Below are 27,467 nucleotides of genomic sequence, written 5' to 3'. Positions count from 1 at the left end.
ATAATTATTTATGAATCAGAAGCTAAACAAAAATAAATCAATAGAAGAAAGGTTGTACAGAGGAAATATTTCTTAGCTTTAGGTACTAAAGAAAAGGTTCAAAATTATTCATTATTGAAATATAAATAAACAAAATGAAAATGTACGGTACCATTAGTAGTTCTGTGAGTAAAATGCTCTAGATTAAAAACAAAACAAAACACTGTAATCACTTATAAGTAGTAATTATGTCTAGAGAAGAAATATTAATGATCAAATGAATACATATTCAAATAAAGTGATAGTGAAGAATAAATACATGATTAGGATAGTGTTGATTACTACAAGAAATCAACAACTTAAAATCTGTTAAACCAAATTAAAATTATCTATGTTATAAGCAACAAAAATGACATATGCAATATAATGACAATATGTCAGTAGACTTGATATTTGAAGTATTCAGGCAAATCAATAAACAAGTGGAACTACATCAAACAAAAAAGTTTCTGCATAGCAAAAGAAACAATCAACAAAATGCAAAGAAAACCTATGGAATAGGACAATCTATTTGAAAAACATATATCTGATAAGGGGCTAATAATACACACACACACACACACACACACACACACACAAACATACACATAATTGCGGGGGGAGGGGGGGTAGTCCCTCAGCCCAGCCTGCACCATCTCCAATCTGGGACCCTTCGAGGGATTTCAGACATCCCTTTCACAATCCAGGACTGCTGGCTCCCAACTGCTCGCCTGCCTGCCTTCCTAATTGCCCCTAACAGCTTCTGCCTGACAGCTTAATCACCCCTAACCACTTCCCTGCCAGTCTGATTGATGCCTAACTGCTCCCCTGCCAGCCTGTTTGTCCCTAACTGCCCTCACCTGCAGGCCTGGACACTCTTAACTGCCCTCCCTTGCAAGCCTGGTCCCTCCCAACTGCCCTCCCCTGATGGCCATCTTGTGTCCACATGGAGCAACCATCTTTGACCACATGGGGGCAGCCATCTTGTGTGTTGGAGTGATAGTCAATTTGCATATTACTCTTTTATTAGATAGGAGATATATATAGTGAGTGGCCAGATTATTATGATCTCTGAATGCATAATAATCTGGTCACTCGGTGCATATCCTATATAATAAAAGGCTAATATTCAAATTGTCCCCTTGACCAGGAGTTTGACCAGCAGGTAGACTGGCCAACCGCCCATGTCCTCTCCCCCTGGACAGGCTAATTGGACCCTATCCATGCATAAATTCATGCACCAGGCCTCTAATATCTTAATATATATATATATATATATATATATATATATATATATATATATATGCTGAGTGGCCAGATTATTGTGCGTTTAGAGATCATAATAATCTGGCCACTCTCTATATAAAACTCATACAACTCAAAAGCCAAAAGAAATAACAACCCAATTCAAAAAATGGGCAAAGGAACTGAATAGACAGTTTTAAGAAGACATACAAATGGCCAACGGGTACATAAAAAAGCTTGAACCCTGACTGATGTGGCTCTGTTAGTGGGATGTCGTCCCTTGCACCAAAAGGTCACCAGTTCAATTCTCAGTCAGTGCACATGCCCAGATCGTGGGCTTGATCCCTGGTGAGGCATGTGCAGGAGTCATCCAATTGATGTTTCTCTCTTTCTCTCTCTCTCACTTCCATTCTCTCTAAACTCAACAAACACTTTAAAATAAAAAGAGGTGCTTGACATCACTAAGCATCAAGGAAATACATATCAAAACTATAATGAGCTATAACTTCACACCTAAAAGTACCTATTTATAGGAAAGAGTTGATTACCATAGGGTCTCAAAAAAGAGATTATCTTGAACTTTCTAGGTGGATAGTGAAAATACAGGGGTCCTTATATGTGCAAAGCAGAGTCAGAGAAAGAGATGTGAGGATAGCAGCAGAGGTCAGACTAATTCAATTTCTGGGAGTCAGAAGCCAAAGAATGTGGGCAACATCCAGAAGCTAGAAAAGGGAAGAAAACTGATTCTTCCTTGGAGCCTCCAGAAACACATTCTACTGTCGTCTTGATTTTAGCCCTGTGAGACTCATTTTGGATTCCTGAATTTCAGAACTCTAAAATTAAAATTTTGTGTTGTTTTAAGTCACTGTGTTTGTGGTCATCTGTTACAGCAACAATAAGAAACTGATACAAGTCCTTAGGAAAGGACTACCAGGTATTTCCTTTAAAGCAAGAATGTGATTGCTTAAAAATAAAAGCCACATATGACAAACCTACAGCCAACATCATATTCAATAGGCAAAAAATAAAACCATTTCCTCTAAAAACAGGAACCAGACAAGGATGTCTGCTTTTACCACTCTTATTCAACACAGTACTGGAAGGCTTAGTCACAGTGATGAAACAAGAAGAAATAAAAGGCATTCAAATTAGAAAGAAGGCAATAAAGCTCTCAGTATTCACAGATAACATGATGTTGTACACAGAAAACCCTAACAAGTCCATCATAAAACTATAAGATTTAATAAATGAATTTGGCAATGTATTAGGATACAAAATTAACACCCAGAAATTGATGGCATTTGTATACTCCAATAATGAACTCTTAGAAAGAGAAATGAAAAAAAAATTCATTTTACCTTGCATCAAAAAAATTTAATCAACTTAACCAAGTAGGTAAGAGGCCTATACTCAGAAAACTACAGGACATTGAAAAAGGAAATACAGTAAATATAAACAAGTGGAAGAAATGGTCATGTTTGGTAGAATTAACATCATTAAAATGTCCATATTACCCAAAGCAATCTATAGATTCAGTGTAATCCCTATTAAAATACATGGCATATTTCACAGATCTAGAAAAAAATACTCAAAAAATGTATATGGAACCAAAAAAGACCCTGAGTAGCCACAGCAATCTTGAGAAAGAAAAAGTTAACAGAATCGCAATACCAGACATCAAGTTATCCAACAAAGCTACTGTAGTCAAAACCACCTGGTATTGGCACAAGAATTCACAACAATGGACACAAATAACTCAAGTCCAATATTGTTGCGCTATGCCAGCACTATACAACATACGGTACTAGAGTATGTATGTTTACAAATAGATAGTCAGCACAATTTCAATTATAAAATATACAATGTTCTTTATCTATCCCATTTAGTTTTTATTAGATGTCCCATGTTAAATTTCATCCATCCTTCAGGACCTAATTCAAATCTCTTCTCTACCAGGGTCAACCTTGGTGAGGGTACCACAAATGAACCTTCTCTCCTCTGATTCTTAGCTGTTTTCCTTTGCCTCTCTTACGAATTAGCTTTTACCATGATGGGTAAGCTCTGATTGAAAGACCCATCAAAATCTTACTTGTTCTTCTAACCCAGCTAACGACGTTCTCTTTTATTTGAAATCATCCCTGACTCTCCCTAACCTGCTCTAAGTAATTTACTATGCTTTCTCTTTAAGCTCGTGGTAAAGGTAGAGAACACATTGTCTGACCCTTACTAACTTACATTGTTGAGAAATACTAAACATTTATGTACTCACTGAGGGCAGAAGACTAAGATATTTTTTTCATCTTTGCTCCCCAGTACATATTATAGATTCTAGATCAATGTTTCTAAACCTGGGCACTGTTGACATTTGGAGCCAGATAAATATTGTTATAGGAGCTATCCTGTTCATGTGGACTATTTTGCAGTATTCCCCTCAATCCTGACATCCAGAATTTCTCCAGCCATTGCCAAATATGTCATGGGGGATGAAATGAGAACCACTGATCTAAACCACAGTGGAAATTAAATGTGTGCTGACTTGATGTCAAGAATTGTTAGGTTTTTTCCTTGGCTTTAACTCTTTCACAATAAGCATATATTTAAATGAACTAGTGGTTTAAATAAGTTGCAAATAACACTAAAATGTTTCCTCTGAGGCATTAAAAATAGAGTTTACAAGGATGATATATTCATATATTTATAAGTGAAATGGTGTAGTATATTGATTAATGTGCAAATCCTGAGTGAGACTGAATAGGTTCAAATAAAAAATTCATGGGTTTATATCCCAGCTCTCAGCTTCCTAATTCAATAACCTGAGGCAAGCTACTATACCTTGATGTACTTCATATACTCATCATAAAATGAGGATGTGAATAGTAATTACCTCAACAAGACTATGTGATGATTACATATGTCAAGCACTTGGAGCAGTGCCTGACAACTGTCAGTTACTAGTATTATTATGTATTTGACAAACTAACTGCTACACACCGAGCATTTTACAAGTGATGAGAATTTAACTATAAACAAAAAATTCAAGGTCTTGTGGAACTTGGAATCTACAAGGTAAGGAGGAGAGGAATCCATAATAATAAAAGCATAATATGCTAATTAGTCCAGATAGCCAAACAACCTTCCAAGCCCCTTGCACAAATTTTGTGCATTGGGCCTCTAGTACACGATAAAGCACTAAAAATGATAGAATGGCAGGGCAACCAGAAAAGGCTGCACTGAGGTCCCATGAAGCAAGAAAGCTGTCCCAGGAGACAGATAAAGGAAGTCTTTCAGGGAAATGTCTTAAAAGCCAGACCACATTGAATGTGGTTAAGGTATGGCAAGGAGCACAGTGAAAACCAAATATTATGTTTGGTGTTTCTTAAAGGAAAAAAGCAAAATTATAAATTCCCTTTGAGGGGGAAAAAAAGACTACAAAAACATTCCAAAAACTGAACACATGCTTTGTTCGATTGATAAGACGATGGTAATGCATTTCTTTTTTCAATCCAAATATTCTGAATATGTATTAATGTAGTATTTTTTAAAAAGGGCTTTATCAATGAAAGTACTTGTAAATAAAAGAGAATTTCCAATTACACAGGATTATTTCTAATTTCTACTTATTTATAGCCAACACATTAATATTTTATTTTATTTAAATGTTCTAATGCATGCCTAACACAATATATTGCAAAGTTTACTTTTACGAACATTTCATTTAGTATTTTGACTAAAAAGTTTTTCTCTACTTACATACTGAACACAATTGTATCTTTTCAGCTGACATAGTTACTAAGATAGACATTTTGTCTTTTGAAATTTCTTCACATCTTCTATGGTGAAAACTGTTCTCAATTTAATGAACTTTTCTTCAAAGAAGTAGTCAGTGAAACTACTGTGATAGTTCACTTAACTGCTCTTTCGATAAAGATTTTTCTATTTCAAGGCAGCAGCAATGGATTTGCAGAAATGATGTTACACATCTAGGAAACAAGTAAATTTGTAATGTTTTCATTTATGTTCAAATATGCTACTTCTAAGTATATTTCTTAAATGCAATGCCTTGGTTACAACAGAGTTATAATTTATCATTGGTCCTGTGCATTTTATCCCCTTTGAATCTGACAGAAATACAACTTTCTATCTTTGCTATTTTTTGCATTGTCTTTTGGTAATTTTCTTTACCTAATATTTCAATTACACTTTAAAGCACGCAAAGATTTAACATTTGACTAGAAACTCGAAATATGTGTTAAGCTGGGGATGGTTTTAAAGTGCAAACCACAGAAACTCTTTACTTCTTATAACTATGGACATTTAAAAAAAGAAAGCTAGTAGGAGAAAATTATATAAGGATTTAGATCAAGAGTCCAGAAAGCAAACTCTGTTGGAAAAGTATGTGACATTAAATTATAAAAGAAGAATTCAGGGAAATTCTCTCTTAAATTTACTCACCCCATGTCAAAAAGGCCAACCACTGTTCTAATATCATGCCTACAGAGCAGGCATGGTGAGTGTTTGGATGTTGTGGCATTTATATGGTCTGTTACCATCAGGCCCCCTCTCTGCCCCCACCTTGTTTTCTTTTTTACACACAGGTAAAGGGTAGGATAGGAGTGTGGTTGCTGGTGAATACAGAAAATATTTATACAAATTTTTATTTCATTCGACAATAAAAAAGCGCCAATAAGACATATTAACAAAAAAAGTTGATTTTTACAGACCCAAATAACTATATTTATTTTTGAAAATAAACACAAAAATTGTTTTAATAGATGCATGGCATTTTCAATTCATCACAAATAGTGTTACTTAATTTTAAATTTTATGTAGTGATTACGTATATATTATATTATCTATTATCAAAGTACTTCACCGAGGTGTTTTAAAATAAACAAATTTACTAATATCTATTGAAATCTCTATGTAATGCAAAAATTAGTTTGTTTTATATATCTAGTCAAGAGACTATAGATAAAATTATCTTAATCACTCAGTATATCTTTACATTACATTTTCAGTCAACACAATGCCAGAATATTTTAGCACACATACTCTTAGGAACAGTTCTTAAAAAAATTTAGCATTTCAAAATAGGAAAAAATTTTAATTTCAAATAAAATATTACTTGAGAAAGCTGTGTTTCTTCCTAAAAGACAAACAAATAACCAATAAGAAAAACTACTTGTTTTTATCTTCTTACCTTCCTCCAGTTCTTCTGTATCAAATGTAGTGTCCAAGGCTGTACCTTTATATCTTTTTAACTTTCTTCTCCTTTCCATAACTAGCAATTAAATGATGGTATCTTTTCATAAAGAGAAAATATATATGAATATCAGCATTTATAAACAGTCAATTGAATACCAAATTACCAAATTAAGACCTCAGACATTAGCGAGTGCCTTGCCAAGGATGTCACACATTGGCGCTGACCTCAAGCAACCTCTCAAGCGAACTGCATTAACAGACACCATTTTTATTTCATGTACTCCCATTTTCTGGCACTTCTTTTTTACCTGCCATCACAAATAAGCCATTAGCAAGGTAGAAAAAATAGCTTGAGGTTCTATTTGGCATATAAATCTGCTGGGGAGGCCATAACAAATACCATACTGGGTGACTTAAATCACAGAAATTTATTTTTTCATAATTCTGAAGGCTGAAAGTCCCCGTTCAGGATGCCAGCAGGATGGGTTTTCTGTAAGAGCCATAAGGGGAGGATCAGTCCCAGGTTTCTCTCCTTGGCTAGTGGATTACTGCCCTCTTGCTGCCTCCTCACTAGGTTGTCCCTGTGTGCATGAGCACCTCTGATGTCTCGCTGTATGTCGTACTCTCCCCCTTTAAAGGAAACCAGTCAGATTGGATTAGGGCCCAACCTAATGCACAGTCATTTCAACTTATTACCTCTTTAAAAGCCCTTTCTTCAAATATAGGCATCCACATTTTTAGTTATTGGGGATTGGGACTTTAACACATGAATTTGATGGGGTTGGGGGACCGTTACACAATTTAGCTCATAGCATTTGGGCTTAACAGTCAAACAACACGTGAACACAATTAATAGGGACTGAACCATGCCCAGTAAAGAATAACCCTTTTCTCCATGCCAATATGAGACATATTCACACACACAAAAAAGACACCCTGATTTTAAACACCTAAATAATTATATTTATTTTTGAAAATAAACAGCAAAAAATGTTTTAATAGATACATGTCAATTTCAATTAATCACGAATATTGTTATTTAATTTTAAGTTTGATGTAATGATTAGGTATATGGTTTCAGTATTTCAATGAAAGAAACAAGGCAACATATGGGTTAAAGCTAACTGTAACATAAATATCTAAACATAATTCCCTCATTTTATAGTTTCACTTATTTTAAACAAAAAAACAAACAAACAAACAAAATTTATGAGAGCTCTGGCCAGTGTTGCTCAATAGTTAGAGAGTTGGTCATACACCAAAGGGTTTCAGGTTCGATTCCCTGTCAAAGGCATGTATTGGGTTGCGAGTTTAATTCCTGGCCCGGGTAATAGTGTGGATAGGAGGCAACAAATCGATGTGTGTCTTTCACCTCGATGTTTCTCTCTCTCTCTCTCTCTCTCTCCCTTTCACCGTCTTTCTCTCTCCCTCCCTCCCTTCCACACTGTTTTTAAAAATCAATGGAAAAGATATCCTCTGATGAGGATTAACAACAACAAAAACAAAACAAAACAAAAAAATATGTATAAGAAAGATTTTCTATGCTTCCTCTCTTAAGGAATCATAGAACCTATGTCCCAGAAAGCGTGAAAAATGGTACTAATAAGCAAAGGCCACGTATGTGCTAACTGTGGTAGAAAGTTAACAGCTATTCAAGCAACAACCGTCACAATTACAGAAAGCTTAGTTCCCATTGCAAAAGAGGGACAAAAAAAAAACTTTTCTAAATTTTATTTTATTTTCTTACCTACTATTAAAATCAGAAATATATGATCATACATGAAAAGTTTTATCTTTTGTGTTCGTGAGAATATACTTATTACATTGCTAATGTGTAAACACAATTAAAAGAGATTGTGTGAATTAATTATATTTTGCCAACCCTATTGCCCTGATTTTTATTAATGGCTATGTCACTAGTTATTGGAATCCCCTCTCTTTGCATTCTTTAAATTCCCAGGCCACGATGAGTTAAATTGTACATTCTGCCTACCTGTAGTTCTTATATTGATTGGACCCTACAAACAGGTGAAAGCAAGGATCCTTGCATCCATGGGACCAGAGTTCATAAAGTGGTCACCCACACTGCAGAGTCTATTCCAGCATTGTATTTGGGGGCTCATGTTTCTTTTCTTATGATCAAATTCCATACAATTGTTAAAAGATATGAAGTGTCACTTACATAGTAAAACCATTAAAAGAAGCATATTCCTCAGCTGTGAATCCATAAATATCTTGGCGAGATAGGTCCACTTCATGCTGAAGAAGAAGACTAACCAAATTTGTTGGTTCATCACTTAGAGCAATCATAAGGGCTGTTCTGGAACAAGAGATAGAAATGTCTATTTATGGATCAAACATGTCTTGTACTTTTTTCAAAAGTTAATCTTTAAATTTACTGTTCAAGTGTAGAATCTCGATCAGGAAATGAGCCAGGGCAAGTATGTAAAAAATGGGGCAGATCTGCTCAAAAACCTGTGTCAATCCCAGATCTTATTGGGAGTCTAAAGATAGAGTCTCTAGGAAGCAGCTAGCTCAATGGTTTTTCAATGCCTCCTTTCCAAAACCCTGGGGTTTCAAGGAGATGTCTCAAAATGTTATGGAGGAGTGTGTCTGAAGCTCTTGGTTCCCTACCCTCATTTAACTACAACATCTAGGAGGTAGAGATTAGGTTTCTGTGTAAAATTCTGTTATAAAAAGTTATCCTATATAATAAAAACATAATATGCCAAGTTTCTGGTCATCTGGTCATCCCTTCAATCAATCAAAGTGTGATATGCTAATGATATGATAAGGCCACTCAACCCCTCACTATGACGTGAACTGACCACCAGGGGGCAGAGAGTCAACCAGTCGACCAGTCACTATGATGTGCACTGACCACCAGGGGGCGGATGCTCCCACCAGTAGGTTAACTTGCTACTGGGATCTGCCTGATCCGGACTGAGCAAGATGGGCTGGACATACCCTGGAGCCTTCCTGTAGTCCCTCCCCAGCTGGCCAACCTCCCTTGTCCCTCCCCAGCCCCTATTATGCATCTTGGGGTCCCTTGGCCTGGCCTGTACCTTCTTGCAATCCCGGACCCCTCAGGGGATGTCAGATAGCCGATTTCGGCTCAATCCCCCAAGCCAGGCCAAAGGACCCCACTGGTGATGAATTCATGCACTGGGCCTCTAGTTATAATAATAAATTTTGTCCAAACATTTGATTTTACAGGAAAACAGGTCTTGGGAATTGCTGAAAACTGATCATTGTTTCACTAATTAGAAAGATGTGGACAAGGAACCCAGAATGCTGGTCAACCTTGTAGCTCTGAAAAGTCAGAGCCAACCACTCCCTATCTAATTGAGACAATGGTAGCTAAAACAACTTCCCCACCAAATAATCATATAAATCCTTACAGATAAGATAATCTGCCAGTTACTGAAATTGCCTGCCTAAGGGCGATGGATGTATCCCAAACCTGAATAAAAGGGATGGCAAAGTGTAGTCCTCCTCCAGAGGTGGGCTACTGCCTGGCCCCCAATATTCCCAAATTAATATTTTTCTAGTCTCTTTCATTTGTGTGTGGCCTTCTCCAGAATCCAAACCCTGAACCAGAACCCTGAACCACACAGGACAAGAAAGGGATTCCCACAGGGAATCTAGGGTATTTACTCAAAATCATATGGCCAGTTCTCTTTCCAAAACAACAACAGCAACAATAATATACTACATTTTATATATCAACATATACATACATGTATATATACATACATGCCCATATATATATATATATATATATATATATATATATATATATATACATATATACTCACACCATCCCATTAGGTTGCTGTAGGTATGTGCTCTTATTTAGCATATCAAATCATACCTTTGATTAAAATCTGAAGCATTCACATTTGCTCCTTTCTTCAGAAGAAATTCCACCATTTCTGCATTGTTTTCAGTAACAGCAAGTAAAAGTGGAGTGTACCCATCCTGAAAATATATTTCAAAGAGTATTTAAATATCGTACATTAACATGCTTTTTAGACCCAATTCAGTTTAAAAGATAAGTGTGCTACAAAGAAAATTCTCTGATATACACTTTAATTTTAAAAGGTTTTGATACATAAAAAAAAAAAAAAATGTCTTTAAAGACCAAGCAAATAAATTAGAGTTGGGCCAGTCAAAAAACAAAATTAAAGTTTCAACTTTAGTCTTAATGCAATTTGTGAGTAAGAGGCACCTAGATTATTTAGGTGATGAGCCCTTAGCATTTAATATAAGAATTGCAAATCATATATTCACATTTAATAATGTTGTTAACAACTGACTTTTCATAGGGTTTCATTAAACTTTCAAGCTGGCACTACAAGTGAGTCGTGTAAACAAATTATCAGTGAACTAAGGTGCTAAGAAGCTTAAAAAAAATACTCATCAGTTTTCCATAATGTCTCAATAGAAAATTTGGATTACTTTTAGTATTGTAAATAATTTTCTAATTCAACCCTATTCTTACCATTATTCATAAGTATGTAAATAGAAAAACATAGGCTTTATGATTCTTATTCATTTATAGGAAAATCAAATTCATTTATATGATTAATATTCATTTATAGGATAAATGTGTTATTGCTTTGGAGGTCAGGATTATCATTTGAAATAAAATGGAGAAAGACTTTTTAAAAAGGAAAACCACACCAGTGTTTAATAATCTCATTCTCCTCCCCAATTTCATTTTTGCAAATTCATACTTTACATAACAAGTGTTTCAACAGATATAAATTATCTGTAATAAATACCTCTTCCATTACCTTCTAAAATATAGTGTTTTTAATAGATGACTACCTTATTTCTTATTTCAAGATTAGCTTTGTGTTCAAGCAGCTTTCTTACTAATGCGACACTTTGACCATAGACAGCATAATGAAGAGCGGTATTGCCATCGAAATCCATCAGATTTGGGTTTGCACCTTGGTCTAGAAGCATAGCAGCACAAGCCTCCTTTTTACACTGCACAGCCTGTCAATACAACAAAAATAGATAAGTAACCAATTTGCTACTCAGGATAAGCTATATTAGTCAAATGTTTAATATTTTGTTTTAAAATATGAAGTTCAACAAAAGTTAACTAGGAAAAGAGCTCAAACACATTCTAATTGAAAAGGAGAAATTAGCGTACCTTAATCAATGGAGATTTCCTTTCTTTATCCACGATGTCTATTTGGCATTGTTTCTCTATTAAGAAAGATACAATATTTGAACATCCAAAAGCACAGGCCAGGTGCAAAGGTGTCCTATATCAATATAACAAGACACAAAGTTAGAAATAAGGCTTAGTTTGAGATGATACTCTATTCATGCCAGATTATACATTAAGGTATGTATTTGCTAAATGTACTGATTTGTATTTAAACAGAATTTATATTAATTATAATTGCTTTTTACTGAATTATTCCTTGTGTAATAAGAAATGTGCCCAGCCCTCAAGCCAAACGCACAACCCAAAGGGCCAAAAGCTTTAAGCCCACCTAAAATAACTTTTTGTAGTAGCTTAGCAAATCCTAGCAAACATCCTAATTGTCTCCTTCATCCACTATTATACATATCCTAAGAATTTAGTCCCAAAGAACTTAGGTGTATTTTACTCGATATTTAGATCCATGTCTCCTTCCAACCCCAGGTCTCGTTTTTCATTAATTAATTTCATATATGTGTGTGTGTGTATATATATATATATATATATATATATATATATATATATATATATATATTGTATATGATAGCAAGAGCACTGTTCAGTACTGATGCTCTGAGTGTCAGATGCAGCCAGAGTCCAGCAAGAGCTCTGGTGCTCTGAGTCCATACATTCTTCCAAATTCCTTTAGACTATACCAGAGTAGGTTCCTTCTCACACCCTACTTGCTACACTAACTGTTGGGTCCAAGCCTCTCTGTCTAGGGTTGGACCTTCTTGGATGCCAGGTCTTAGGCGGAGAAGCCATGAGGAGTTACGGATGTATAAGAATGAGTCTTTATTGCAGGAGCCAGTGCCCACATAGCCATCAGACAACACAGTCCTTCACAGCAAAGTTCATAAAGGCAGTGGTACGCCATCTGGTAAACACATATCTTTCCTACATAGTAGCATTAATCTCTGTACCTATAGCTATTATCTGAGCAGTTGTATGCTGCCTCTAAAAATCACATCATAGTGGTATCTGAGCTTTTTGCCTCAGTAGCTTCTGCTGCCTGGCTAAGCAGCTTCTGTCTCCCTTGCCCAGCACACAAACTTGTTTTTGTAGCCTTACATCTCTGAGTAGCTACTCCAGCACACTTCTTCACACTCCAGCACACTAGCTGGTCAGTAACTTGTATATTATTCCAGAAACAAAAAAGGCTTCCTGCCAATAGTTACATCATCATATCTTGGTTACAGAAGGGCATGCATGAGCAGTATACTCTGGAATTATTGTGCTTGTGTCCTTGCACCTGCTTATGTTATCTTAGACTAGGGACAGAGTGGCCTCAACATTTGGTGCATTGACAACAAGGCCTTTATGCTTTAATTGGCCTTGACTATGGGTGTCTCTGGCGTGGTTCCCACAATACCCTACTCCAAGAACAAGTAAATGCTATTTGGGCACTTTCAATAGGTCTACCCAAAGTGGCTGCTACATGCCTGCTGGATAAGTTTCACTCTTTTAATTAAAGTCTAAACCTCACTGAGACAATTAATCTCTAAGCCCATCTGTATGCCCCAATGAACATAGGAAATCAGCCTTAAATTCAATAAAATAAAATGGCTAGAAAAGCCTCAGCTTTCTAAACAAGTATTGACCAATATAGTCCTTTGGTCTTTCACACACACACACACACACACACACAAAAAAACACCAAAACAACAAAACAAAACAAAGCAAAACAAAACAAACAAACAAACAAAAAAACACAGTGAAAACTAGACTAATCTCTCTTGATCAGGCATTAAATATTACAAAGTTTGTATCACTCAGAACTTCAAGATAGTATTTAAAGATTCTCTCTCGGAATATTTGGAATCTTATGAAATAATCCACTAAGGTTTAAAAAGACAAAATGTCTTAAAAACACACAGATTTAACATTTGCCTACATTTCATTTTAAGTTTTAGATTTAACTAATTTTAAATTCCAGAACTAACAAATGGAGTATGCAATAAAAGCTTTGTTATGGGCATTCACCAATGTTTGCACATAAAAAGTAAATGCTTTGAAGCCAGTAAGAATGTTTTTTCACCAAATGTCACAAACAAAAATGCTTGTTTTTTAAAACAGTGGAACGCAAAATGGATATGTGTAAATATCTTAGAGAAATATTTTAAAACCAAGAATATCATTCCATTTCTCAAAAATTCTTAACTTTTCTTTTATCAATGTATTTTATTTTCGGTCTAAGACATTAGTTTGTTTTGTCACTTTTTAACTGATCATACCTATTTACAAAACATCTAAATTCCATGAGGCCTAGTGCTCATTTCCAAAGTTTCAGGTTAGTTGATATTATTTTGTTTCACTCAAGTTTGGTTTTCTCCCAGCCTCTCACTCTCTCAAATATCAGTGAAAGAATTGTCAGCATAGATTGTGGACAGGTGAAAAATTGTCAGATTTTAGAAATCTCTAATTTAAATTTAACAAAAAGCATGAATTAGATGGAAGTCAAGTGTGGATGGTACTATGGAAGCTGAAATGAAAAGTTTTGTTCCTCTACTGCAGGGCCAGAACAGAACTGCAGTCTTTAATTAGGGGTTATCATAAGAATACTCTTTTTATTAATTGACTTTCTTGGGTTCTTGATAACTTAGAATCCAGGGTAAGTGACAAAGAACCCAATGAAGCTACTTTACACTAGGTCATTATTATGTTCAACTCTAGAGTGGGCATTTTAGGTCTATTCTAGGTTTCAGTAGTGTGACTAAAAGTATTAGTTTAAAATTGAGCCTTCACTTCTCAGATTATATATGATCTGAGGGACTTTTTATTAAAAACCAAAAAGGTCATTTAATTTTATAGTTGGAAGAAATACCAAACATCTCCTATTAATTTTCAAACTTATTAGACACAGTGTTCTTGAGATGAGCAACACAAAGTAGCAGTCTCCAGGGACCATTCTCATCCTACCTACTCCCCCTACCAATTCCATCTTCTCTTCAGAAATAGTGATTATAATTTTAGTATGTATCTTTTCAGAATTTATCTCTCTCATTCTCAATCTTTCTCCACACACAAATATTCAAGTAGAATATACAGCTTATATTTATTATTATTCTTAATTGAGGTGTTAATTTATATACAAAAATTTAGGTATAGAATTTTATAAGTTTTGACCAATATACAGTCATATAAACACCACCATAATCATAACAAAGAACATTTCCATCACTCTAAAAGTTCCCTCATACTCCTTTACAACCAATCCTCTTCTTCCCTCTCCATCTGAAACTCCAGCTACCTACTAATATTCTTTCTGTGGCTAAACTTTTGCCTTTTTTAAGAATTTAAACAGCCAAAGCCAGTTTGACTCAATGGTAGAGCGTCCATCTGCAGACTGAAAGGTCCCAGGTTCGATTCCGGTCAAGGGTATGTACATTGGTTGCGGGCACATCCCCAGTAGGGGATGTGCAAGAGGCAGCTGGTCGATGTTTCTAACTCTCTATCTCTGTCCCTCTCTGTAAAAAATCAATAAAATATATTTTTTTAAAAAGAATTTAAACAAATGTAGTTATTCAACATATAATCTTTTATGTCTGTCTTCTTTCACTTAGCATGACACTTTTGAGAATCATCCATGTTGTTGAATTTATGAGTAATTCATTTTGTATTAATAAAAGATACTCTTTTATTTCTGAGTAGTATTTTTAAATTATCATGTTTATCTTTGGATGGATGTATGTATTCAAAAATTATTAAGGACCTACTACAGTGAGGCTGGATTCTAGATGATAAGGAAGGATATAACAGGAAATAAAACAGACAAAAATACCTGTTCTTATGGATCAGATATGCTAGCAGAAAATTGAACACAAAGCTTATAATAAAAAGTACAAACAGCATTAAGTGCTAAGTAAAATCTGGCAGGGAATAAGGGTAGGAAATGTCAACAAGGAGGGAACCCTCACTGATAAGGTGATAAACACCCAAAGGAAATAAGAGAGAAAGCTCTGTGATTATCTGGGGGTAAAGCACTCCTGGCTAAGTAAACAGCAGGTCTAAGAGCCTAAGTGCATTTCTGGCAGTTCTGCAGAACACCAAGGGGGCCCGGGTAGCTGGAGATGACAGAAAGGAAGAGTAGTAGATAGTCAGAGCAGAAAGATAACAGGTGGAGTGATATGGCAAGCCAGTGGAAATTTTTAAGGCAAGCAATTACATCATTTGACATATATTATGTACAATCGTTCTGGCTACTATATTAAGAATAAACTGTAAAGGTTAAAAGACAGAAGACTAGTTAAGGAGACTACTGCAGTAATTCTGGTTAAGACATGATGGCTTTGATAAGAGTGGTAACTGTTGAAGTGTCAAGAAATGGTTGGATTTTATTTGAAGCAAGGCATGTTGTTGAATCAGATGGAGAATGTAAAAGAATAAGAAGAGTCAATAATGGCTCTGGAGTTTCTGTCCTAAACATCTGAACAAAAGGACTTGGCATTTATAGAATGAGAAGAGCAGATCTGAAGAGGAAAAACAGGAGATGCCTGATCTCATGAGCCAAATGTGAAATATTCAGGAATAATTAGCCAGTTGGCATCACATTGATAGCTTTAAATCAGGGCTTCTCTTCCCTCCAGCTCTCACCCCCATCCTTCCAAGTGCCTGTTACTGAACATTGAGGAGCATACCACAACCTATTACACATCCAAGGAGAGGGGGGGGGAGAGAGAGAGAGAGAGAGAGAGAGAGACAGAGAGAGAGAGTGTTAGGAGAGAGATCTCCCTGGAGGTAAAAAGAATTGGAAGGATTGGAACATAAATATTTAAAGCCAATCTCTCTTCACCAGGCAAGTGAAGATTGAAAGAGAGAAGACAAATAGAGATAGAGATTATAGCGAGAGCGAGAGAGAGGGCGAGAATATGAATGAGAATATCAATTCAAGGTATGAGCCCTCAAATTTTTACTAGTCAGGAGGATGAGGAGAAATCAGCAAAGGAGTCTGAAAAGTTTCCACAGAAGTAGAAGAAATGTCCTGAAAGACAAGACAATATTTCAGCTACTACTGAGAGGGCAAGTAAGATACTTGTCTGAGATGCCAGCCAGGTAAGGCTGAGAATTAACCACTGAATGAAGTCATATTGAGGTTCTCCATGACCTTGTAAAGTAATTCAAGGGAGTGTTACAGAATAAAAGATAAATTAGGTAACTCTGTTCTTGTTAAAGAGAGGGTAAAACTATCAGCAAGATGACACAAATCATCTTTCTAACCATAGTTTCCAGTTACCCAATTATGATGAAAGATGACCCCTTTCACGCCCTATAACTTAAAAACTCCTCAAAAGATATTAATATAGATGCAGATGGTATGTATTTTCTGTTATTAATGCCAAACACATAACAACTTCATTTCTTAATATATAAAATTCATTTTGTTTTGCAATAAGTGGTATTGATGGGATTTTGGAAGATAACTCTGCAATTGAAAAAAAATTATAAAAGATCCACATTATTCACAAATTAAAAAAAAGTTAAAGGAGTTCATCACCACCAAACCAGTATTATATGAAATGGTGAAAGGTATTCTTTAAAAAGAGGAAGAAGAAAAAGGTAAAGATAAAAATTATGAACAATAAATACATTATCTATCAACAGGTGAATCTAAAAATCAAGTGAATAAAAAAATCTGATGAACAGAATATACTGGTGAATATAACAGAATCAGGGGCAAAGAAAGGGAGTGGACTGACAATGCTGGGAGGGAGGAAGGGGTGTGGGGGTGAGGGAAGAGAATGGACAAAAATCGTACATCTATGGATCAGAGCAGTGGGGGGTTGGGGGGTAAGGTTAGAGATTGGGGTGGGAGAACCAGGTGGAGGGGAGCTATGGGGGAGAAAAAGAGGAACAATTGTAATGATCTGAACAATAAAGATTTATTTAAAAATAAAAAGATCCACATTAAAGAGTTCATTGTTTCACTGTTTCAAAGTCTCCATCTTAATAATCATTGATCTCGGATGTCACCTCTACTCTTTATGACTACATTAGTAATATGGCAAAGCCGTAGGTGGCTGGGGACAATACAGTACAACCTATAGGAAAGGGGAGGGGGGCGAGATTGGGAAACTGGAGTAGCCCGTGGAGGTGCAGGCAATGCGTGAAGAGGAAAGAATCGGAGGACACGAATGCCTTCACATATCCAGGTAAGCATTTTTAAAAAGAAGACGATGAAAGTTGGGAATGTAACCCTCGGGGCTAGCGTCTGCCAAGAGGGACCACCACCTGGGGAGCCCAGACAAGCCCTGCTTCCGGGCAGAGGACCCAGCGGCCTCCAGGGCCCCAGCTTCCCATCCCGGGCCTTTCGTCGCTCCGGTCACCTGAGCTTTCTGTCCTGAGTGTCCACGTCATGTTTCTTGAGCAGCAGGCACTCCTTCACCTTGTTCAGATCCCCCAGGGCAGCAGCTCTGTGAAGAGCCTTCAAGTCCCGATCTCGGAGGCTGTAGCCAGAGTACACCTGGGGCGCCACGGGGGCCCCGTGGCGGGGCTGCCAGGACGGGGGGCGGTGGGGGCCATCACTCCTCCTCCAGAAGGTGAAGAGCTTCTTCATGGCCGCAGGAGACCGCCCTCCGGTCAGGCTGGGGCGCCCCTGCGGCTGCAACCGCCCGGCATGGCCCTCTGCCTGGCCAAGGCTTCGCACCAGCCCCAGAGGCTGAGTGGCCAGAGACCGGAAGTGGGCCTGAGGCCGGAAGGAGGCCGATGACCGGAAGTGGGCCGATGACCGGAAGTGAGCAGGGCAGGTGCCTCACAATGCTCAGCTCCTAGAGCAACTGGAGTTGGGACCCAGTCTTAAGAGCGCCCAGACCTGATTCTCAGTGACTGCTACACAATTCTATTAGGTCAAGAGCCTTATAGGAGGATTGTATGGCAGTCACTGAGAATCAGGTAACTTTTTTTATTATTATTAAATCTTATTGTTGAAAAATATTACATATGTCTCCTCTTTTCCTCCATTGACCCCCTTCTAGCCTGCTCCCAACCCCCACCCCAGGCCTTCACCACCTTATTGCCTGTGCCCCTGGGTTATCTATATATGCATACACCTTCTTTGGTTGATCTCTTTCCATCCAACCCTGCCTTCCCTCTGAGATTCCTTAGTCTCTTCTATGTTTCTATGTCTCTGGATTTATTTTGTTCATCAGTGTGTTTTTTTCATTGGATTTCACATATGAGTGAGCTCATGTGATACTTGTTTTTCTCTGACTGGCTTATTTCATTTAGCATAATACACTCCAGGTCCCTCCATGCTGTCTCAAAGGGTAAGAGATACTTCTGTCTTACTGCTGCATCGTATTCCATGGTGTAAGCGCTCCACAGCTTTTTCAATCCACTCATCTACTGATGGGCACTTGGTCTGTGTACTGATCTAAACTATTGTAGATTGTACTGCTATAAACATAATGGTGTATACATTCTTTCTGATTAGTATTTCAGATCTCTTGGAATATATTCCTAGAAGTGGGATCACTCGGTTAAATGTGAACTCCATATTTAATTCTTTGAGGAAACTCCATATACTGTTTTTCCATAATGGTTGTACCAGTCTGTATTTCCATTACCAATATACTAGGGTTGGCTTTTCTCCACATCCTTGCCAGTACTTGTCTTTTATTGATTTGTTAATGGTAGCCATTCTGACAGGCGTGAGTTTCTTTTTGCAATTGTAAGTCCAGTTTTCCCAACACCATTTATTGAAGAGACTGTCTTGACTAAACTGTAAGAGACTGTCTTGACTAAACTTGCCTCCTTTGTCAAATATTAATTGAGCATAATTGAGCTTGGGTTCAATTCTAGGATCTCTGTTCTGTTCATTGATCTAGATGCCTGTTTTTATGCCTGTACCAGGCTGTTTTGATTACATGAGTTCATAATACCTTGATACCTGATATTGTGATTCCTCCAATTTTGTTCTTTCTTAAGATTGCTGTGGCTGGCTATTTGGTGTCTTTTTTTTGGGTTCCATGTACATTTTTTTTTAAGTATTTGTTCTATAACTGTGAAATATGCTATTGGTATTTCAATAGGGATTGCATTGAATCTGTGATTGCTTTGGGTAGGATGGACATTGTAATGATGTTGATTCTACCAGTACATAAACACAGTATATTCTCCCATTTGTTTATATCTTCCTCTCTCTCTCTTTCCAATGTCCTGTAATTTTCTGAGTAAAGATCTTTTATCTACTTGGTTAGGTTTATTAATTTTGTGTGGCAATGATAAATTGGATTTTTTTTATTTCTCTTTTTGAGAGTTTATTATTGATATATAAAAAACCCATTGATTTCTGGGTGTTAGTTTTGTATCCTGCTGCATTGCCAAATTCATTTATTAAATATAGTAGTTTTTCATGAAGTCTTTAGGGTTTTCTATGTACAAAATCATATCATCTGTGAATATTGAGAGATTTACCACCTTCTTTCTAATTTGGATGCCTTTTATTTCATCTTCTTGTCTAATTTCTATAGCTAGGACTTCCAGTGCCATGCTGAATAAGAGTGGTGAAAATGAACATTCCTGTCTTGTTCCTGTTTTAGTGTTTGCCCATTGAGTATGATGTTGGCTGTAGGTTTGTCATATATGGCCTTTATTAAGTTGAGATATGATCCCTCTATTCCCACTTTTATAAAAAATGGGTGTTGGATTTTGTTGAATGTTTTTCTGCATCTATTGATATGATCATGTGATTTGTGTCTTTCAATTTGTTTATGTGATGTATCATGTTTGTTGATTTGTGAATATTGTGCCAGCCTTGCATTCCTGGAATAAATCCCACTTGATCATGTTGTATGATCTTTTTAATATATTGCTGGATCCAATTTGCTAATTTTTGTTGAGGAGTTTAGCATCTGTTTATCTGAGATATTGTCCTATAGTTTCCTTTCTTTGTAGTGTCTTTATATGGTTTTGGAATTAGAATAATGCTGGTCTCATAAAAAAGAGCTTGGAAGTGTTCCTTTCCCTTGAGAAAAGGAAACTGTAGTCCATTGCTGGTGTGTATGCAGACTGGCACAACTACTGTGGAAAACAATATGGAGTCTCTTCAAAATAATTTAAAATGGAACTTCTTTTTGGCCCAGAGGTGATCCCACTTCTGGGAATATATTCTTAAACCCAGAAACAACAATCAGAAAAAAATATATGCACCCCTATATTCATAGCAGAATTATTTATAATAGCTAAGATTTGAAACAGCCAGGTGCCCATCGGTAGATGAATGGATAAAAAAGCTGTGAGACATGTACACAACTGTAAAAAGAAAGGATATCTTACCCTTTGGGACAGCATGGATGGACCTGGAGAATATTATGCTAAGTGAAATAAGCCAAACTGAGAAAGACAAATATCACATGAGCTCACTTATTTGTGGAATCTAATGAGCAAAATGAATTGACCAAAATAAACAAATAAATAAATAATACCTGAAACATGGAGGTATAGAATAGATTGACGTACCTGGATGTGGGTATTGTGGGGAGGGGGCAAGGAGAGATAAACTAAAGAACTTATATACTTATATGCATAGCCCATGGACACGGGCAATAGGATAGGGAAGACGGGGGGGGGGGGGGGTGAATATGGACTGGGAGGAAAGGGGTAAAGGAGGGGAAAATGGAAGACATCTATAATACTATCAACAACAATAAAAAATATATATATTTTAAAAAGTTATACTAAACTATTAAAAAAAAAAAAAACCCACAAACAGTGGCCTGCTTTAATGTTCTTGGTTCCTGGGCATAATAAACTTTAAAGCCTGTGTCCACAAAACAAAGAGGCAGCCAACTAGATGGGAGATAAAATTTGCTCTGACAAAGGTTTAATTTCCAAAATATATAAAGAACTCATAAAATTCAACACCAAACAAATAAACAATCCAATAAAAAAGTTGGCAGAGTACCTGAAAATACACCTCTCCCAAGAAGACATACCAACAGCCGATATATATATATATGAAAAGATGTTCAACCTCACTGGCAATTAGGAAAATGCAAATTAAAACTACAATGAGATATCACCTTACATCAATTAGAGTGGCCATTATCAACAAGACAATAACAAGTGTTGGAGAGGTTGTGAAAAAAAGGGAACCCTCATTCACTGCTGGTGGGAATGTAGATGGTACAACCACTATGGAATGCAATCTGGCGATTCTTCAAAAAATTAAAAATAGAGTTACTGACAAAACTGGTTTGGCTCAGTGGATAGAGCATCAGTCTGCAGACTGAAGGGTCCTAGGTTCAATTCCGGTCAAGGGCATGTACATTAGTTGCGGGCACATCCCCAGTAAGGAGGTGTGCAGGAGGCAGCTGGTCAATGTTTCTCTCTCATTGATGTTTTTAGCTCTCTATCCCTCTCCCTTCCTTTCTGTGAAAAATCAATAAACTATATATTTTTTTAAATAGAGTTACCATATAACCCAATAATCTCACTTCTAGGTGTATACCCAAAAAACTAGAAATCGTTTATACACAAAGATATATGCACCCCTGTGTTTATTGCAGCATTATTTCTGGTGGCCAAAAGTTGGAAGCAGCCCAAGTGCCCTACGATGGAGGGCTGGATAAACATGTGCTATAATATACAATGGAGAACTATTTTGCCATCATGCAGGATGAAATAGCATCATTTACAACATAGATGGACCTTGAGAACATTATGCAAAGTGAAATAAGTCAAACAGAAAAAGCTAAGAACTATAAGATTTAACTCATAGGTGGGATATAAAACGGAAACTCATGAACACAACAGCAGTGTGGTGGTTGCCAGAAGGAGGGGGATGGGGTCCTAATGTGAGGTGACAGAAGATTTGACTTTGGGAGGTTGGCACATGTCCTATATACTGATTTTGTAAATTAGTAATCCATTCATGAAATCTATATGTTCATGTAGAGTAATGTCACCCCAATAAAATTTAAAAATAAAATAATAAATAAATAAATAAATAAATAAATAAATAAATAAAGCCTATGTCCACCAGCTAGGAGAGACTCATTCCCAATGCCCCATCTAAACATCGGGGCTTCCTTCAGATATCCGAGGAACTTTGCCCAATAAAAGTCATGTTTATCAACTGAACATTTTCCGGTGCCTGCGGGTCAGCATCAGTGTGTTCCTGTTAGGCTTGGTAGATCCTTTCTAAAAATACAGAAGGGTCTCATTTGGTTTCTGTTGAACAGCCTCATCATATTCAGGCCCTTTTGTTTAGGCACCCCTTAAGCCCTCCCAATATGCACCTTTTGTAATGTTCTACGAGGGCTAAGTCTTCACCATTTGGGTCCCAACTGGGCTCTGTCAAGGGAGTCACCTCAGCTGGGTTGGGGGTGCTATTGGGATACAGCAAAGAACAGTGGGACAGCAAAGCTGGATTGGGCCCAGGCCCTAGGGAACGTCCATACTCTGGGCCACTTTCATGGGAGTGTTTCAGGTGAAGGACAACACCTCAGGCCAGGCCAGAGGCTAGGTGAGATGGCCCCTGGGCAGGGCATATTGCTGCAAGCCCTCCCAGGGACTCGCCTCCCCCAGTTCAGGAACGGGCTGCTCATCCCTCTGTCATCTTGGCCATCACTTTTCTCTAGGTGCCCATAAACTTCTCACTCTGATGTCTCTCCTCCTATTTTGAACTTGCTGTTCCACAGGCTCAAGTTCAAATCCCACTTAACCAGCTGGATGATTTGTGTAAATTACTTATTTGAACCTTTTTTTTTCTCCCCAGTTACATTGGGCAATGGGACTACGTAAGGCAGCTATCACAAGAGTAGCCGTGGGGATTAAAGGAGATGCTCTGTTAAATCTTTAGAATAGGATGGGCACATCTTGACTGACCTCAGTTGTGACTGCTCTGGTACTTTTTTCTTTTTAAAGGAGCAGGTCTTCCTCAGTGGATGTAAGTCCTTCAAGGGCAGTGGCTGTTTCTTCCTCAGTGGATGTAAGTCCTTCAAGGGCAGTGGCTGTTTCATGCATTTGAACCAGTGCCCACCCTGTGCATGTGCTGGGCTCAGGACATGCCTGCCTCAGGCGGTGTGCCCTGGCTGCCCCGAGGCAAAGCCTCTCACAGCTCCTGCCCACTTCCCTCCCTCACAGGCTCTGAGGTCCCTGCTGCTGTCCTAGGTGACAAGTGATGTGTCAATGTGTGGATTGTAACAAACGCCCCACTCTGGTTCAGGATACTGATAGTGTGGGAGGTTGTGCATAGGAACAGGGTGCATTTATTGGAAATCTCCATATTCCCTTCAGTTTTGCTATGAACATAAAATGGTCCTAAATATAAAATCTATTAAGAAGAAAAAAAAAGACCATAGGACAGTGATTAGACAAGAATGAGAACCTGAGTTACTTCATTTCTATTATTGTATGTCACCACTTGGAATTTGTTTAAATTAAAATGTAAATGAGCTTTTAAAGTTTAGTTTAAAATAAATAGGTATAAGTTGGTTTTTAAATTAAATGTAAAGTGTTTCATTAAAAATTTAAAGCACGCTATTTAAAATGGGAACGAACAGAGGGAGCTTCGTGGTGTAATTCTTGTATTTGGGAAATGCAAATTTTCAGACATACATGGAATATTTTACTAAATTAGGAAGCATCTTTCGAAATGGAAAGTTCTTCCTTTTTAAAAATTTAGTTGCTCGTTTTAAAACTAAAGGAGGAATGGAGGGAACAGCGATTGTTGCTGATTATTACATGAATATTGCTGAAAATAATTTTGTCCTACGGAAGAGTGCTCACAATGACCTACTGCAGGGGTCAAGTCCTTGGTACCTACTGTTCACCCTGAAAATGAAAAGGCCCCAAAAGCTGCACTGCGTGTGCATGGGGCACTGCTGTCTTTTCTGGGTCCAGGGCGTCCCTCCCGCCCTCAGCAAAGCTGCGGGACGTCGCGGGGCACAAGCGCTCCGCGCTGGGGCCGCTCCAGGGACCAACTAGGGAGCTTCTCTCTGCGGCTCCTGTGCGCCTCTTCTCCGCGAACTCATTTTTAAAACTTACTGCAGGTTCTGTAGTTCTTATTTTAGTTTCTGGGGACAGATTTCACTGGTCTCCCTTTCCGTTTAGACAGGGAAGCCTCCTCCGCCAGCAGGATGGCTCTGGACCAGCTCTGCCCGCATCCTTCCTAAGGACACGCCCACCCGCTGAGATTGGAGGCTGGTCACGTGACTTCTCCCACTTTCAGAGCCGCCGGGATTCTGGCGAAGTGTCCCGGCGTATTTTGCATGCACATCACCCACAATGCTCTAGGAGAGATGCCTGGCTCTCCTTTGATTCCATCGGGGAGAAAAGGGCTCTTTTCCTGACAAAGTTCCTATGTGTGGTGTTTTCTCTTTTAAAATATATGGCTTATATATGATGCGTAGGTCCATACGTTGAAAAATACCCCTGTAAATAATCACTATGACTGTAAAAGGAAGGAACTTTAGAGGTTTATATTAGTTTCAGCACCACCTAAGTGCTTGGCTGGTCCGAGTGCAGTGGTGTCTTACAACTAATTGATCACAGCCAGTTACAGATTTCTTTGTTCCTTCTCCACCCCCACTGCTTCACTTGACCGGCCTTTTGCTGCCAGGAAAACTGGAGAAAATTATTTTTCCTAGCCCCTGTTGATGGTTGCTTACACCAGAAAATGAACTGTGAATGACATCCTGTCATTGAAAACTATGAGGCTGCGCTCTCAAAGCTCATGAATCTGCATGGGTCATTGTGAAAAGGAGGTCCCCAGGTGTCTGCAGTGTTCATTGGAAAAAGATTTATGATCTAGGAGGGAATGAACCATTTCTCATGCCCCTTCCTAGCCACAGTGTCAAGTGAAATAGCAGCAGGTTCATGTTATTGGCTTAAATCTTGGGTCCACCAAGCTTTGCTTTTCTGGTGAAACATAAAGACTTGGGGTTTTTAAGAAAATCTCCATTCTCTTATCAAATGAAGGGCTTTCACAAATCAAGATTATTTTGGTTTCGAATTATGGTGTATGCAATGATTGCAGGATGTACCATGCAATATTTGGGATATGCTCACACTAAAACAACATCTGTAATTCAGATCTAAGGCCCTGGTGGGTTGCTCAGTTGATTAGAGCATCATCCTGATAAACCCCTAAGGTTATGGGTTCAATTCCTGGCCAGGACACATACAAGAATCAATCAATGAATGCATGAATAATTGGAACAACAAATTGATGTTTCTCTCTCTCCTTTCCTCTCTCTATTCTCGGGGAAAAGGGGAGTGGTGGATGTGGGAAGAGACTGAACATAAACTGTGCACCTATGGATGAGGACAATGGGGGGTGGGGAAAGGGCAGAGGGTGGGGTGGGAGCCTGGTGGAGGGAGGAAGAAATGAGGAACCTTTGTAATAATATGAACAATAAAGATTTGATTAAAAATAATAAAAATAAAATAAAATAAAATAGAAAAAAACAAACAAAAATAAATAAATTTAAAAAAATAATTTAAAAAAACGCTCAACACCAAAACCGGTTTGGCTCAGTGGATAAAGCGTCGGCCTGCGGACTGAAAGGTCCCAGGTTTGATTCTGGTCAAGGACATGTACCTTGGTTGTGGGCACATCCCCCCGTGGCTGATCGATGATTCTCTCTCATTGATGTTTCTAACTCTCTATTCCTTTCTCTTCCTCTCTGTAAAAAATCAATAAAATATATTTTAAAAAATAAATTAATTAAAAAAATAAAAAACGCTCAAATTTGAATAAGCATATTGTGTTTTATCTGGCAACCCTATCTTAGTCACACAAGTCATAGAAAAGAACTAACTCCACCCCCTCCACACCCCACACACTCATTTTATTATCTATAATGACTTTTCTTTTTTAAAAATATTTTTTATTTTTCACTATGTTCCTACTGGTGGACATAGCAATTGGCTGCCATTATTCTGTTGTCCGTTTTTCATTGCAGAGATTACTCTTAAAGAAGAAAGGTTATCCTGGCCCTTCAAGGAATGCTCTCTGGTTGGCCAGGAGCTACCGTATGATCTCTTCTCCATTGTAAAATGGTAATGACTGCCATACTACCTAACTGGGTTGTAAACAATAGTAAGTGAAATAAATCGTGTGAAAATATCTTGCACCTTATGAAACACAACACAAACATAATGATTTTCTTTGGCAAATACAGAACACTGGCTATGTAAATGGATTGTTGTTCTCTTATTGCCACTCCTCAGATAGTCCTGTTGCTGGTGTGTGATTATCGCATCGTTAACAGGCTTGGACGATCCATTGTAACTAAGGTGGTTTGCCTCCTCAGTGTATGCCCATTACCGAGGAAGCATTGCGGTGTACAGGAAAAGGGTGAGATTTAGATTGAGAACACCCACAGGGAGCCCTCGATCTCTCTGAACTCTGAGCAATACCACCACTTTACCTCTCGGGGGGGCGGGGGGAGGGGTGCCGCCAGACTAAATGAGATGATCCTGTGGACGCCCCAAGAAAACCCCATGGTCTCAGGGTGCCTTGGATAGACTGCACCTGTCAGGACAAACCAAAACTTGCCCTTCATTTGATGCATATTTGTGGCATCTGCCCCACGGTACTAGGCTTGGGTGCTGATGCTGTTAGGGGATTAGTACGTTTCCATCTAACAAACGAGGAAGGAAGATGAGTGTTCTAACCTCAGCTGGAGCTGAGGAGCCATCTGAGTAGCTTTCTCAAGGTTACACACAAAGCTAAGCACAGAACCACGATGAGAAAGTGGCTGGGAGGTCCCACCTCGACATCCTACCATACACTCTGTCCGCCCTTCTCCGCCTTCTCTAGTTTCAGACT

General features: G+C 37.9%; 1 protein-coding gene across 1 annotated transcript in view; it reads right to left on the bottom strand.

Moving 5' to 3' along the window:
* The window catches only part of ANKRD7 (ankyrin repeat domain 7), a 74,099-nt gene extending 55,753 nt beyond the window's left edge, over window positions 1-18,346 (bottom strand). Inside the window, 7 exon segments of the mRNA XM_045578666.1 lie at window positions 6,464-6,516; window positions 6,518-6,565; window positions 8,651-8,788; window positions 10,343-10,449; window positions 11,302-11,475; window positions 11,636-11,750; window positions 18,016-18,346. Coding sequence (XP_045434622.1) covers window positions 6,464-6,516; window positions 6,518-6,565; window positions 8,651-8,788; window positions 10,343-10,449; window positions 11,302-11,475; window positions 11,636-11,750; window positions 18,016-18,245 — 865 coding nt within the window. The 5' untranslated portion in view covers window positions 18,246-18,346.
* Between the last annotated feature and the right edge of the window lie 9,121 nt (window positions 18,347-27,467).

This window comes from Pipistrellus kuhlii, unplaced genomic scaffold, assembly GCF_014108245.1.
Source record: "Pipistrellus kuhlii isolate mPipKuh1 unplaced genomic scaffold, mPipKuh1.p scaffold_m20_p_10, whole genome shotgun sequence".
NCBI classification, from domain to species: domain Eukaryota; kingdom Metazoa; phylum Chordata; class Mammalia; order Chiroptera; family Vespertilionidae; genus Pipistrellus; species Pipistrellus kuhlii.
The sequence above is the reverse complement of the archived record's forward strand: the minus strand, read 5'-3'. Positions and strand labels throughout refer to the sequence as shown.